This window comes from Phoca vitulina, unplaced genomic scaffold (genome assembly GCF_004348235.1).
Source record: "Phoca vitulina isolate PV1807 unplaced genomic scaffold, GSC_HSeal_1.0 scaffold99, whole genome shotgun sequence".
Taxonomy (NCBI): Eukaryota; Metazoa; Chordata; class Mammalia; order Carnivora; family Phocidae; genus Phoca; species Phoca vitulina.
In genome coordinates, this window is record NW_022589802.1 from 34,142 (window position 1) to 50,923 (window position 16,782).

At 42.4% G+C, this 16,782-nt stretch overlaps 1 protein-coding gene and 1 pseudogene across 1 annotated transcript; one reads left to right on the forward strand and one right to left on the reverse strand.

Annotated features, from left to right (window-relative positions):
- Positions 1-408: 408 nt before the first annotated feature.
- LOC116627616 (olfactory receptor 1D2-like) lies at positions 409-1,348 on the reverse strand. Its single transcript, XM_032397470.1, is given in 3 exon segments — positions 409-632; positions 635-980; positions 983-1,348. Coding segments are annotated over 3 exon segments (936 nt in total).
- Positions 1,349-5,217: 3,869 nt separating this feature from the next.
- Positions 5,218-6,356, forward strand: LOC116627645 (annotated as a pseudogene).
- The last annotated feature ends 10,426 nt before the right edge of the window (positions 6,357-16,782 follow it).

Sequence of the window (16,782 nt, forward strand, 5' to 3'; positions counted from 1 at the left end):
TGTGGATAAAAACAGCCTCTCCATCACAAGATTGTTTGGTGATAGTGAGTAAATATATGCATTCACTCAAAACGGTGCCGGCACAAAAGAAGCTCCATTGTTTATTATGATTCACTCCATTAACGGAGGCCTGTAGTCAAAACTCATGAGGCACACAAGGTTTGAGGAGAGGCCATGAAAGACAAATAGAATGAATTGAAAATTAAATCCTCACACAAACAAGCTGTCCACCTGGAGCCTGACACGAGAGTCACTCAGGGAGGGTTGGTTGAAGGAGTGAGTGAAATATGATGACAGCAGAAATTTAGGCTAAGCTGGACACCTGTCAGACCCATCATCTGGACAGTCCCTTCCCACATCAAAGGGAGGAGAAGACAAGACAACATCATAGCTCAGAAGCAGGAGATGTCACCAAGACCAGACCTTTCTCCAACTGAGGAGGTTCCTCAAGGCCCCTTTCATGTCCTTATTCCTAAGACTATAAATGAAGGGGTTGAGCATGGGAACCCCCACTGCATATAGCACAGTGGCCACGGAGTCCTCAGTTGTGTAGGAAGAAGAGGGTCGCAGATACACTCCAAATAAAGTTCCATAGAACAATGACACCACAACAAGGTGGGAACTGCAAGTGGAAAGGCTTTCAGTTTGCTCTGAGAAGAATGAAGTCTTAGGATGGCTGAGAAAATGTGCATGTAGGAAAGAGAAATAAAGAGGAAAGGAGCAACAAAAAGAAAGCTCCCCAGGGTGTAAACAACCAACTCATTGATGTGGATATTTGAACAGGAAAGCTTTAGCAATGAGTAAAGTTCACAGAAAATATGGTGAATTCTGACACTTGCACAGAATGACAGTGTATCTATCAAGAGGGTGTGGATCCAAGGATAGATATTTGTGGTAATCAGACCCACAGACACCAACGTGATACAGAATTTGGGGCTCATGGTTATGGTATAATGAAGAGGGTGACATACGGCTACATATGGCTGTCATATGCCATCACTGCCAAGAGGAAATTGTCCAGTTCTAGAAACAAGATTAAAAAATACATCTGAGTGAGACATCCAACATAGGGAATGGACTGGCTCTGGGTTTGGATATTGAGCAGCATCTTTGGTATAGTGACAGAGGTGAAGCAGATGTCAACGCATGACAGGTTGGCTATGAAGAAGTACATGGGGGTGTGGAGGTTGGAGGTGGAGCTAATGGCCAGGATGATGAGCAGGTTCCCCACCACAGCAACCAGGTACATGGATAGGAACAGACTGAAGAGGAGGGGTTGATGCTCAGGCACCTCTGACAGTCCGAGGAGGAAGAATTCTGAGATAATGGTTAGGTTGCCTCTTGCCATGCCTCCTGGTTTCTATAAACATGCATTGAGAATACATCTGTCAACAAGAGCAGAGGCAATCTGGGAAAGCATGCACAACAACCTTCATCATTGGCTGAAATCATACTTTGTGACACTTTGGGAAGGAACTCTAACCTGGGGTGGTAAGGGCAAGAAAGTGTGGGGCTGTCTGGTCATCAGAGAATGCAGGGCAGGTGAGCTGAGGCCCTTCTTGAGACTTACCTCAGTCAGGAGCTCCTCTTTTGTCTTGAGAAGGAAAGAAGGACCAGACAGAGAAGAAGACAGAACTGAAAGTAAGGCCTGGTTTGGGGAGAGAGGGTTGAGTTGTCACAATGGGTGCTTTGGTTGGATCCTTGTAGGCCTCTTTATTTTACCGATGTAGGGGTTTGGGTGATGACCATAAAGCAAAATTCTGTGTTCGCATGTGTGTGTGTATACTTAAACACAGATGTATATACTTTATAAACATATACACAGACATATATATTCATATGTATGTATTCACAGAAAATTTCATGAAAGCATATTCACCAAAATGCTAATAGTGGTTATCTCTGGGGTGTGAGATTTTAACTTGCATCTTTTTTCAACAATAAACACGTATCAATTTTCTAAACTATGCTCCATGGATGTTAATATGTCTTTCAAAAGGTTTCTGTGATGGACTAAGTTTGAAGCACAAGCACAGTCAGGGGCTCAGGGCTTGTCATACATAAGTTATGTTTTTGTATCTTTGTCTCTCCTTTCAAGTTCATGTTATGGAATCCACAAAGGCTAAATGCTCATGTGATGTAATTCCACGAGATAGACAGATCTACATTCATAAATCTGAAAATCAAATAAAATGGAAAACTTAATAAAATCTGATTTTAAAATATTGACTCAAAAACAAGCAGATGATAAGTAAACAAATATCCATGGAAGAAACTGAAAAATATTTCATGGATATCCACCTAAAAATAAACCACATGCTTTTAATCCAGGTGCATTTAAGAAAGAATCATTTTAATTCATCAGATTTTCAGCCCACTAATCCCCTCTTCAAATATTAAAAGTTTACAAGGGAAAGAATGACATCTGTCTGCTTCACCACTGAATCACCATGGCCTCAAGCCAGCATAATACTGAAATCAAAACCTGGCAACAACAAGCATATGCACAAACGAATAATGAGGCAAATATCTTCAATACATGCAAATGCAGTCTAGAAGTACATTGGAGGGATAAGACATCAAATAGGAATATAAGAATGATTGATATTATGACATCTACTAATGCAAATAATCATATGAGTTGATGGAAGGAAAAAACTACATTATAAACTTAATGGATCCTAAAATGGCACTTGTAAAACCTCACATTATTTCTTGATTTTTACAACCCTTAGTGGGACTGGAATGAAAGCCTCATCTCAAAGCACCAGAGTCTGGATGTCCTTTCCTTCAACCCAGCTGCCTCGCCCAAAGCTCTCCCTTCAGACTCCAATTTTCACTGGGCCCGCTGGAACTCATAATTTATAATCAATGCCTTCTCAAAACATTCCCTCTACTCTCTGCCTTAAAGGAGACTTGGATCCATACCTGAGGACACTACTTTCTTGCAGCTCTCTCCAAGCTAGATTATCTTTTCTTCTCACACCTCATATACCTCAAGGTTAGGAGGTAGAGTCAGTGACCTTTCCTCCCTACCAATGCTACTTTTCAGCCCAGTATTTCTTCTCCTTTCAAAAAAATCCCAAGAGTGGGGCGCCTAGGTGTCTCAGTCCATTAAGCATCTGCCTTTGGCTCAGGTCATGATCCTAGGGTCTTGGGATCGAGCCCCGCATCAGGCTCCCTGCTTGGCGGGGAGTCTGCTTCTCCCTCTCCCTCTGCCTCTCTCCCTTGTGCTTCTTTCTCTCTCTCTCTCTCTCTCTCTCTCTCTCAAATAAATAAATAAAATCTTAAAAAAAGAATCCCAAGAGTGACATCAACAAAAAAGCAGAAGTAGGAGCTCTAAGGGCCTATCCCTCCACAAAAACAGTGAAAAAATTAGCAAAAATGATCCGAATCAATGTTGTCAGAACTCACAAAAATAGCCAAATATTTCCAAAAAATGAAGCAAATGTTGAATCAAGAAAAGGGCAACTTAAACACAGTAGAAGTTTCTGGTGTTTTAACTTTAGCCTTGCATAGCAGCAGTCTTGAAGATGGCAGCTTACATTCCCAGTGTAATACTAGGCTCAGAAGAGAGGAGAGCAGACTTTGTTCCCAAGCAGCTGTGTTTGTCTGTTTGGACTTATATGGAAATTCCGTGAAGGACTGACATCAAGCATTGGCCTTTGTTTCACCTAACTCAGAACTCCCTCAGGACAGAAAAGTAGCTAAGAGGGTGTCCCTTAAGAATAATGAACAAACCACTGCCAAACCACTGCAAAAGATTACAGCTGGGACAAACGATAGACACACCAAATGCCTTGGAGGAAAAATTGGGGAAAGTTACTTTGGGGAAGATTGGCTTTGAAAAGCTTCTGCTTATAATGGGAAAATATAGACAGTCATATGCATGCCCAGGGCTGGATGCATGCTCAGAAAAGACCTGAGAATACTATAAGCTTTCACCTCCAACTGATATTTAGACTCAGAAAAACATAGGAAATGAAGGCTAAGGCACAGTTTTAAACAGACCAGCTAAGCATTGAAAAAGTGCCCCAACACAGAGCCAAATTTCAAAGACCAGGAGACTATTTTATTCTTTTTATTTCTTTCCTTTATTCCCCCCTCCAGTGTTTAAGGAAATCTCTGGAAAACCATTATCTGACCAAAAGCTAAAAGAACAGAGACTTCAGAGACCACACATGATAAAGCATAGTTTTTGGAAAATAGTTTGGAAAAGTCACTAAACCAACAAGCAACTACAAATGACAGAAAGCAACAAAAACAAACCCTGATGAGAAGGAAGAATCTAATTTTCAGCATTACCACATTATAATATTCAAGATGTCCAGTTTTCAGTGAAAAATTACGAGGCATGCAAAGAAACAAGTATATATGACCCATTCACAGGATGAAAAGAAATTAGCAAAAACTGTTTATAAAGAGGCACAGACATTGGACTTACTACAAAAAGACTTTAAATTAATTTTCTTAAATATGTTCAAAAAGCTAAAAGAAGCCGGAACAATATCTCAACAATTAGAGATTATCAACAAAGTGATAAAAATTATAAAAAGGAACCAAATAGAAAATGTGGAACTGAAAAGTACAAAAATTGAAAGGAATAATTCATGATGAAGTTTCAATAGCAGATTTGAGCTGGCAGAAAAAAGGATCCATGAACTTGAAGATAGATAAACTGAAATTAGTCTGAGGAGCAGAAAGGAAAAAGATTAAGGAAAATGAACAGTCTAAGAGACCTGTGGAGCATTATCAAGTAGACCAACATATTCATTGTGGGAGTCCCAGAAGAAGAAAAGGAGAGAAAAAAGGCCAAAAAGAATATTTGAAGAAATAATGGCTGAAAATTGCTCAAATTTGATGAAAGCATGACTCTATACATTCAGAAAGCTCAATGAATCCCAAGTAGGATAAAAACCAAGAGGCCCACACCAAGACGCATTATAATCAAACCATCAAAAGCCACAGACAAAGAGAGAAGCTTGAAAGCAGCAAAAGAGGAGCAACTTGTCGTGTATAAGGGATCCTCAATAAGATTCACAATTTCTTATCAAAATCCATGGAGACCAGAAGGCACTGGGGTGACCTATTTAATGTAATGAAAGGAAAAAAGTCAACCAAAAAGTCTACATCCAGCAAAACTCTCCTTCACGCTTTTGGGTTGAGCTGCCGGTCGTCCACGAGGTTCTTTGAGTTCGCTCCCAAGCGCATCTGCAATTCAAAATGTCGCACCCGTCCCCCCAAACTAAGCCCTCCAACCCCAGTAACCCGAGAGTCTTCTTTGATGTGGACATCGGAGGGGAGCGAGTTGGTTGAATTGTCTTAGAATTGTTTGCAGATACTGTACCCAAAACTGCAGAAAATTTTCGTGCATTGTGTACAGGAGAAAAAGGCATTGGACCCGCCACTGGGAAACCTCTCCATTTCAAAGGATGCCCTTTCTATCGAATTATTAAGAAATTTATGATTCAGGGTGGAGACTTCTCAAATCAAAATGGGACAGGTGGAGAAAGTATTTATGGTGAAAAATTTGAAGATGAAAATTTCTATTATAAGCATGATCAGGAAGGTTTATTGAGCATGGCAAATGCAGGCTGCAATACAAATGGTTCTGTTCTTTATCACAACAGTCCCGACTCCTCACTTGGATGGGAAACATGTGGTATTTGGCCAAGTAATTAAAGGAATGGGTGTGGCAAGGATACTGGAAAATGTAGAAGTGCAAGGTGAAAAACCTGCCAAATTGTGTGTTATTGCAGAATGTGGAGAATTGAAGGAAGGGGATGATTGGGGCATATTCCCAAAAGATGGCTCTGGTGACAGTCATCCAGACTTCCCTGAGGATGCAGATATAGATTTAAAAGATGTAATAAAATTTTACTAATAACAAGATGTAAAAAATATTGGAAATACTTTGTTCAAATCTCAGAACTGGGAGATGGCCATTAAAAAATATGCAAAAGTTTTAAGATATGTGGAAGGTTCAAAGGCTATTACTGAGAAAGCAGATAGATTGAAGCTGCAACCTATAGCTTTAAGCTGTGTGCTGAATATTAGTGCTTGTAAACTGAAGATGTCAAATTGGCAGGGAGCAATCGACAGTTGTTTGGAAGCTCTTGAAATAGACCCATCCAATACCAAAGCATTATACCGTAGAGCTCAAGGATGGCAAGGATTAAAAGAATACGATCAAGCATTGGCTGATCTTAAGAAAGCTCAGGAGATAGCACCGGAAGATAAAGCTATCCAGGCAGAATTGCTGAAAGTCAAACAAAAGATAAAAACACAGAAAGATAAAGAGAAGGCAGCGTATGCAAAAATGTTTGCCTAGTAAGGAATTCAGTTTTACTTAAATATGCATTGATTGTTATATAAAGGCAATAAGAAAATTTAAAGGTTTTTGTCGGTTATATATGATCCCTGATGTGTTTCCTTTGATACGTCAGTTTCCCATTGTTTACAGTTCAAGAATACTGAAAAGAGTTCACTCTTAATAAAACAGTGTTACAAAATTAAAAAAAAAACCTCTCCTTCAAACATAAAGAAAAAATTAAGACATTCCCTAATAAACTAAATCTGAGAGAATTCATTGCTAGTAGCTCTACCCTAAAAGCCGCGCTAAAGGGAGTATTTCAGGGTGAAATGAAGGGACACTAGACAGTAACTTGAAGTCATACAAAGAAATAAAGAACATCAGTAAAAATAAATACATAGGGAAATATAAAAGTCAATATTAATGTAATTTTGGGTTTTAACTCCTCTTTTTTCATATATCATTTTAAAAATATATAAAACTATAATTACAAAACAATGTGAATGGGCATACAATGTGTAAAGATGTAAGTTGTGTCAGTAACAACATAAAAGGGGAAAGATGGAGCTGTATAAAAGCAGCTCTTTGTATACTCCTGAAGCAAAGTTGGCATTAATTCAAACCAGATTGGTGTAAGTAAAAGATGTTAATTGTAATCCCCAGGGTAACGACTAAGAAAATATGTAGTGAAAGAAATTACAAGGGAATCGAGATGGTAACTAGGAAACACATATCTAACATAAAAGTAGATGGTAATGGAGGAATTAAGGCACAAAAGAGATAGAAGACATATAGGGGAAGAAAGCAAAATAGTAAAAGGAAGATCTTATCAGTAACTACTTTAAATGTAAGTGGATTACATGGTTCAGTTAAAAACGGAGAGTGGCAGGGGGCCTGGGAGGCTCAGCCCGTTCAGTCTGACTCTTGATCTCAGCTCAGGTCTTGAGCTCAGGTCTTGGTCTCTGGATCATGAATTCAAGCCCTGCACTGGGCTCCATGCTGGGCATGGAGCCTACTTTTTAAAAAAAGAAAAAACAGAGAGTGGCAAAATGGATTTTTAAAAAATATTTGTTTAGAGAGAGGGTGTGCATGAGTGGGGGGAGGGGCAGAGGGAGAGAAAGAGAGAGAGAAGCAGTCTGCCCGCTGAGCGTGGAGCCCAACACGGGGCTTGATCTCACGACCCTGAGATCATGACCTGAGCCTAAACCAAGAGTCAGACGCTCAAGTGACTGAGCCACCCAGGCATCCCTACGAGATACTGTAGATCCAAAAACACAAATAGGTTGAAAGTTAAGGAATTAAAAAGATATTCCATGCAAATAATAACCAAAAGAGAGCTGGGGTGGCTATACTAATATCAGATAAAATAGACTTTAAGTCAAAAATTGTTATAAGAGACAAAGAAGAACATTATATAATGATAAAAGGGTCAACTCATCAAGAAGATATAACTCATCAAGAAGATATAACTATTGTAAACATACACACACTTAGCAACAAATCACAAAATATATGAGGCAAACATTGACAGAATTGAAAGGAGAGATAGCCAGTTCCACAATAATAGCCAGAGACTTCAAAACTCTACTTTCAATAATGAAAAGAACCACCAGATAGAAGATCAATAAGGCAACAGAGGATGTGAGCATATAAACCAACTAGACCTAACATACCCATACAGAATACACCACCCAATGACAGCAGAATACACATTCTAACCAAGTGTACAACAGACATTCCTCAGGATAGGCCTTGTATTAGGCCACAAAACAAATCTCAGTAAAATTTAAAAGATTGAAATCATACACAGTATAGTCCGCAAGCACAACAGAATGAAACTAGAAATGAATAACAAAAGGAAAACTGGAAAATTTACAAATATGTAGAAATTAAATAACACATTTTAAAATAAGCAATGGATCAAAAAAGAAATCACAAGGGAAATTAGAAAATACATTGAGATGAATGAAAATGAAAAACCAAAAAGAAAAAAAAAAATGAAGAAACAACATACTAAAACTAATGGGATGCAGTGAAAGCAGTGTTCAAAGGGAAATACCTAGTTGTAAACACCTACCTTAAAAAGATCAGGGATAGGGCGCCTGGGTGGCTCAGTTGGTTAAGCGACTGCCTTTGGCTCAGGTCATGATCCTGGAGTCCCGGGATCGAGTCCCGCATCGGGCTCCCTGCTCAGCAGGGAGTCTGCTTCTCCCTCTGACCCTCCCCCCTCTCATGTGCTCTCTCTCTCTCCTCTCATCCTCTCTCAAATAAATAAAATCTTTAAAAAAAAAAAAAAAAGATCAGGGATAAAACAAGGATCCTCACTTTCATCATTTCGGGTTTTTTTTTTTTAAAGATTTTATTTATTTATTTGAGAGAGAAAGCCCAAGCAGGGGGTAGGGACAGAAGAAGAGGGAGAAGCAGGCTCCGTGCTCAGGGCTTAATCCCAGGACCCTGGAATCATGACCTGAGCCAAAGGCAGACACTTAACCAACTGAGCCACCTGGGCTCTCCAATCACTTTCTTCATTTCTATTCAACATTGTACTAGAATTCTAGCCAGAGCAATTAGGCAAGAAAAAGAAAGAAACAGCATCGAAATTGGAATATAAGAAGCACAATCATCTCTATTCACAGATGATTTAATCTTATATATAAAATCCTAAGGAATCCATCAAAGAAAAATCTGCTAGATCTAATCGAATTCAGCAAAGTCGCAGGATACAAGATCAACACACAAAAATCAGCTGTAATACTATACACTAGCAATGAACAATGCAAAAATGAAATTAGGAAAATAATAGCATCTATAATAACAACAAAAAGATGAAACTACTTAGGAATAAATGTAACCAGGAGGGTGCAAGACTTGTTCTTTGAAAACTACAAAACATTGTTCAAAGAAATTAAAGAAGCTCTAAGTCAATGGAAAGACTTCCCATGTACATGGATTGGAATATATTAAGATGGCAATACTCAAAAAGTGGTCTACAAACTCAATGCAGTCTCAATGGCCTTTTTTGCAGAAATGGAAAAGGTGATCCAAAAATTCATAGGGAAATGCAAGGGACCCCAAATAACCAAACGCTCTCAAAACAGCTATAGAGCAGCGGTACACTTCATTTAGTTAGACGCTTATGGTTAAGATTGTAGCCAAGTTTTGGCATCAAATATAATGTTGATTTTTGAATAAGTTAAACAGAACATTATTATATGAACTAGGAATTCCACTCCTAGGTATATACCCAAAAGAATTAACAGGTGTTCAAATAAAAACTGGCACATAAATGTTCATAGCAATACTATTCATAATAGCCAAAGGGTGAAAATAACTCATGTATACATCAACTGATGAATGGATGAAAAAAATATGGTGTAGCTGCACAACGGAATATTATTCAGGCATGTTAATTAATGAACTAATATGTCCTGAAACATGGATGAAAATATTGAAAACATTATGCTAAGTGAAAGAAACCAAACACAAAAGGCCATATATTATATGATTCCACACATATGGACTATCCAGAAGAGGCAAATCTACAGAAAAAGAAAGCAGATTAATGGTTGTCAGAAGTGTGGGGGGGATGAATGCAAAGTGACTGCTTAATGGGTACAAGGTGTCCTTTGGAACTGATGAAAATGTTTGGAACCATATACAAGCAATGGTTGTACATTGTCAATGTACTAAATGCCACTGAATTTTATACTTTAAAATGGTCAGTTCATGTTATATGAATTTTACCACAATAAAAAAGTCATAGAAAAAATTGAAAAAGAACACTTTGCCATTTGAGACCCCTGCTGTCCAGCCCCCTTGCTCATTGCTGTCTCCCAACGGAACCATTCTTTCCCCAGACATTTACGAGGACTCTGCTGCAAGCTGACTGCCCCTTCTACATCCTACTCCTGCCTCATTCTGAGACCTCAGCGTCCACGTGGCAGACCATTGTAATCGATCAAGCTCAACCTCCTCTCTGTCTACCCTTGGGAAGGTAACCCAAACTACGCCAAATAAAGTCTCTCTCTCAGGGAATTGGAAAGTGGAGCAGAGATACACAGAGATGGAAAGCGGTTGGAGCTGAGTCGTTGAGAGCAACTCTTTGGAGAGAGATTCCTCAGAGGTGCTCTGGTTCCTGGCCTCCCCGACACTTTGATATTCAGCTCCTGACTTCAATTCTGTGAGCTCCTCCCTGCCCCTCCAGCAAGCCTCTTCATTCAGTCAGAGGTGCATTGTGTCGCTTACAACCAAAGTGCTCCAACTCGTATTAGTGAGAACAGTCGGTGGGTTCCAAGCAACAGACTCAGGAAATGCGGGGTGATTTGGACGATCTGCAATTACTTATTGGGTGAAGTTGGGGAAGGCCAAGAGACTCCCATTCACATTGCAGGAGAGGGAAGCAGAGAACCCAGTTGTCCCCAGTGGGCAACTGGGACCATGTGTTCTCTGGAGACAAACTCTAGGGTTTGGGTACACACTGCTGTGAAACCATTTATACACACACACACACACACACACATATATAATCTTACATATATAAATTATATATGTATTATTTTTAAGTAGGCTCCACGCCTACCTAAGTGTATATATATTATTTTTTGCTTAAGTGTATATATGTATATATTTTTTTAATGTAGGCTCCACACCCAACGTGGAGCCCAACATGGGGCTTGAACTCACGATTCTGAGATCAAGACCTCAGCTGAGATCAAGAGTCAAATGCTCAACCGACTGAGTCACGCAGGCACCGCACCATGAAACCATTTTTAAAGGTGACCGCGGGGTAGACAGTCACTTCTGCTGGTCTCAGGTCACCTAGAGCCTGGGAACCACTACTCCAGTCTTGAGATCATTGCCTCCAGACCCAGAAGGAACCTTCTGGCCTCTCTCCGACCTTGCTGGTGGGGTCCCTTAGTGCATGGAGCCAAAGTGTGGAGATGTCAAGAAAACCCAACTCAGAAAAGGATTCTGATTGCAATGGCAGCTGGATCTCCAACCTCACTGGGTCTCTGTCCTTAATGCAAAAACACCAAAGGGTGGTGTCCTCACAGTTGTCACCAGAATATCTGAGATTGTTTGGAAGACTTGGAGAACCATAGATCCCTCTGAAATGTCACCTGGCTGACACTTCTGTGAGCTTTCCTCCAGCATCCCTGAAGAAACCAGTCTCCTCTGCTTGGGAGAGTTTCTCTACCTCTCCTTTGTCCTTTTTCCTCTCCCCCTTCCTCCTTTCTCTTCCTTTCATTTTCCTCCTCCTCTCTCCCTCCTCTCTCTTTCTCCCCCGCCCCGTATCTCTTTCCCCATCTCATTCTCAACTTTCCCTTCAGATCATTGCTCCAGAGAGGCTTATACCACCCAACCTAAATTAGCTGGAAGAACAAATGTGCAAGATTAAATCAAAATGGGGGTTTAGATTTTGGTAAAGATGACATTTCAACTCAGTGGGGAAATACGGATTATTCAATAAATGATATTGGGACACCTGGCTAATCTCTGGAGTTACATCCCAATGTCATCCCTCACACCAAAATAAATTTCCAGTAGATTAAAATTTTAAAGCACTAGAGGATATTGTGAGTGAACATTTCTATAATGTTATCGTGGGTGGAGCTTTTCACAGGGCACAAAACCCAGAAATCATAATGAAAAAATTGATCCCTTAAATGCATTTACTTTTTTTAACTTATGCCTCTATACATAAGGACCATGAGCAAAGTTAAATTGAAGCAATGAGGAGGAAAAGTATTTTCCACTTATGATAAAGATTTGATATTCTGAACACGTAAAGAACACTTACCAATCAGTATGAGAACTGTGACTGTCCCGAATAGAAATCAGGCAGAGGATATGAATGGACAGAGATGCCACTGGCCAAACGTCACACACATTATTGCCTAATTACATTAGAATCAAAAGGAAAGTGGAGTAACACGGAGATATGATTTTGGTTACTACATGTATTTGGTTTTACAAAGATGTACAAGACTGAGCACATTCTGTTTGAGGTGGGATGTAGGGAAATGGACACTTTTATATACAACTGGTGCAGCCTTTTGGGGGTGCAGTTTGTTAATATGTGTCAAACACGTTAAAGAGGGCTTACTCATTGACGCAACAGTTCCCCTTCTAGAAATCTACTGGACAAAACCAAATATTACCATGATATTCATTGCAGCACAGTTTATAGTACTGAAAGATGAGAAACAGTGAAAAGGTCTCTGTACAGGGGACTGGTTAAAGTAGCTGAGGAATAAGGGCACCTGGGTGGCTCAGTTGGTTAGGCGTCCAACTCTTGATTTCAGCTGGAGTCATGATCATGGGGTCGTGGGATCGAGCACCGTGTTGGGCTCCGTGCTCAGTGTGGAGTTTGCTTGGGATTCTCTCTCTCCTTCTCCCTCTGCCCCTCCCCCCACTGGTGCTAAATGAATAAATAAATAAATAAAATCTTGAAAAAAAAGTAGCTGAGGAATATACATTGGTGGATTATTATACAGCCCCCACTGCCCACACCCTGTGTCCTGTGTGTTTGGGTAAAGAAGCTTTAGAAGCACAAACAGGTGTTGGAGGCCATCAGAATAGAGCTCCTCTGAAGAAGGAGAGAAGGCAACGGGGGTGGGGGGGGGAGAGCAGCAGCGGAGGCAGAAGCAGCCGCCAGCCGGCCTGTTTCCTCTGTGGAAAGGGAGGAGGGGGAGATCCCTGGAGGATGAAAGTCAGCTGAACTTGTTGGACCCCTGAGGCCCAGAGTCTGCTGTACCCTCTCTGTCCCCTGCATGAGAGGTTCAGTCAGATACATGAACTCTAAAATAAGAAGATGATAGTTTTGGGCGCCTGGGTGGCTCAGTTGGTTAGGCGACTGCCTTCGGCTCAGGTCATGATCCTGGAGTCCCTGGATCGAGTCCCGCATCGGGCTCCCTGCTCAGCAGGGAGCCTGCTTCTCCCTCTGACCCTCCCCCCTCTCATGTGCTCTCTCTCTCTCATTCTCTCTGTCTCAAATAAATAAATAAATAATCTTAAAAAATAAAATAAAATAAGAAGATGATAGTTTTGCCAGAACTAGCCGTTTTCCCTCCCCCTCGACCCCTACCTGGAGGTGTCCACCCTGGCACTAACCCACTAAGTCCCCAATGCCAAGTCCACGAACCACACATCTCCTGACATCTGGGCTTGGTAGGGTAGGGTCTGTGAGCTTGGTCACAGCAGTCAGTTGCTCAGAGCTTGACTCACCCTGTCTGGGTACTACAGCCACAGCTGGACTTGGGACCTGACCCAGGGGAGGATCAGGCCCCAGGTCCCAGTGACGTTACCAGGTGCCCCCTTCCTAGATGCCAAGCTCCTCTTGAACTTGTGGCTAGATTTGCCCCAGCCTCCCTCTCTTCCACCCTGTGCTTTTCACATGGCTGCTGCCAGGGCCTTATCACTGAGATGGAGACCTAGAAGCTCAACCTTGGCATACCCTGGCCAGGGCTCCTCCTCCAGGGTCATCTGGAAGGCTCAGCTCGGCCAGCTGTGCAGGGAACACAAGACCACTCCTGCTCATGGCCCTGGTACCCTGGGGCATACCTATGGCCTTCTCTCTTCAGTGCCAACCCCACCTTGTTCCTCTGCCAGGAAAGCGGTTTTGCTCAGTCCCCAGGCCCTGAGGAAACACCAGCTGGCATGCCCAGTGCAAGTGAAAGCCCCCACCCAGAAGCCTTTCTTCGCTTCCTTCCTGAGCTCCTCACGCCTGTGCCAACAGTCTCCTGTTCTTGGAGCCCCGCCCCACCCGTAGGTCTCCCTCCCTCCTGCATTATCCCAGGAAGGGGCTGCCGTCCTACTCAAAGATACTCCAAGTCCCTCTCCATTCTCATCAGCTGCTGGGATGGAGGGCAGTCCACTCTCCCTCAGAGAGATCATTCATCTACTGTTCATACACACAATTCTCTGTACACTTGAAAACTCAATTAGAGGGTGTTGGCATGGAACAAATGCCAGTCTCCTGCGTGGGCCAGGATTACTGAGAGCATGATCTTCACACACACGTATGTGTGTGGCTCTGTGTGCACGTGCTAATATCTCTACACACATAATACCTATGTTCCCCCCAACACATGCACACACACACACGTGCATGCTAGTGAACCTAGAAGGGCACACCATTGACACAGCATCCAGCTTTGCCTGTGTGGTCCCAGATGCCTCCAGAGTTCTGTCACTTCCTGACCCAGGTCACCTCCCACCTGTGGTTATCAACTCAACTCTATTCAACTCCTATGGATACTCCTGAAAGTGATCACGAGCTCTCTGACACCTCAGCTCCTAGCCAGCTCTTGGTTCGGGTTAGGTAAGCGGTACACATAGACAGTATGGATGAATGGAATGAATAGAAAGGCAGCTAGCTGTCTCTGCTGTTCTCTGTCTGGGACCGTGCCTGGCTTGGACAGCAGCTTTGGTCCCAGACCAGGTCTCCTGGCTCACGAGCAGCAGGAATCCCCAGCTGCCTTGTGCCTCCTGTCTGTCTCTTCTTCACGCTTGATCAGCTGTAGCTTCCCAGTATGCTTCTTTCACCTAGTGCCCAATGGACCTTGGCACCCCCTCCAAGCTCAGGGGCCCATTTCATCAACCCAGAAGGAAAAGGGAGACAAATGTCCCTTGATTCCAGGGAAAGCAAACTGCCAAGACTTAAGTCTTCCTAGCTAGGTATGCACCCAGCCTCCCCACCTGGCCCCGCTGCTACCTGTGGGAACCAGCTGTCCTTTTCACCCGCCTCTTACCGCGAAGTTCCTGACAAGCAACCCAGGGAACTCTCTGGAGCCTTGATCCACAAGAGCAAGAGAGCAGAAGCTATGGGCATGAGACAGGGTGAAATCAGCAACAAGAGACCAGGAGCACTGTTGGAAGAATGAAAACCAAGGCGCTACAGGGACTCCTAGGACCTTGGGAGAACAATTCCCCAAAGTACTTGTTAGTGACAAATGGTGTAATTATCCTTGGGAAGAAGAAATATTTTTATATTTTCCAGTGTACTCCTTCCATCCCATTGGGCAAACAGGGCTTTAAAAAATTATATTTAGAAGAGGTGTTTCCCATTGTAGGCACAGGCCCATCCTTCACCATCCGACAAAGACAGAAAACACCCTTCTTTCTCATATACCCATTGGCTTGGCAGTTAGAACTTAGTAAAGAAGAAAAAGGAGGCCAATTTGTGCTTGTATCATAGTAGAGGACAGTTAGTCTCACTCTGTTCCTCATTCATATACCTCATCTCCATCTGGTGATTCTCGAAGTGATTCACTGTCCAATACTATCAGCGTCATCAGCTAAATCTCAGTAAGAACCGTGATCTTCATGGCGTTTTAACTTGTCCCACTTCTAGCCCCTTCTTCCCAGCTCTGCAGTGGCCCTTGAAAACCAAGAACCCACTATCGTGATGAAAACCAGAAGCCTAGCAGCCACTGGATAAGGTAGAATGGGACTGGAGATCCTTCAAAGTCCCATTCTGAGATAATCATAATTATTTTACTTAACTGGTGGTCCCCTGAAAGACATCTCTCAAAAGCTGTCTTTATTTTATTATATTTTTAGAGGTGGGGCAGGAGAGAGAGGGAGAGAGAGAGAGGGAATCTTAAGCAGGCTCCATGCTGTTCGATCTCACAACCCTGAGATCATGACTTGAGCTGAAATCCAGTCAAATGCTTAACCAACTGAGCTACTCAGGTGCCCCCAAAGCTTTATTTGACCTGAGTTGGAGCTCACCCTATTCGAATAGCCTTTCAGGGAGGAGGTGTGTCAGAAACAATCAGAAGCTGTGATTTAACGTTGTGGCCCCCTGAGGGAGTAGCTAACAGTTGGGAAAAACAATTGGCTAACCAAAAAAGCTTAAAAGGAAAAGCTAGGGAATGAGATATCCATAGGGCACTTTTATTTATTTTTTTAAAGATTTTATTTATTTGTTAGACAGAGAGAGAGACAGAGCACAAACAGGGGGAGCGGCAGGCAGAGGGAGAAGCAGGCTCCCCGCTGAGCAAGGAGCCCCACGCGGGGCTCGATCCCAGGATCGAGACCTGAGCTGAAGGCAGATGCTTAACCGACTGAGCCACCCAGGCATCCCCCCCAGGGCCCTTTTAAAAGTTCTGTCATATTCCTGAGAATCCAAAAGCCCACAAACATGCATACGGCTATGTGCATGCCCAGGGCTGAGCACAAGCTCAGGAAAGACCTGAGAAGGCCCTAAACTCTCAACTCTGGCTAAAGAAGAGGCCATCTCTGTCAGATCTTGCTCTCTGACTAAGCAACTCCAACAAAGAAATTATAAAATGCACTAAGAAGGCGGAAGTTAATTTCTCAAACAGAGGTAAGGAGGAAGGTGGTCCCTGGCAGACGGGAAGCTCTAGTGAATGAGATCGTCCGGGGAAGGCGGCTGGCGAGTTGACTGTACCATGTGACTGCACCTAACATGTGACTTCCATCTCCAGTTTCCAAAACAGTTG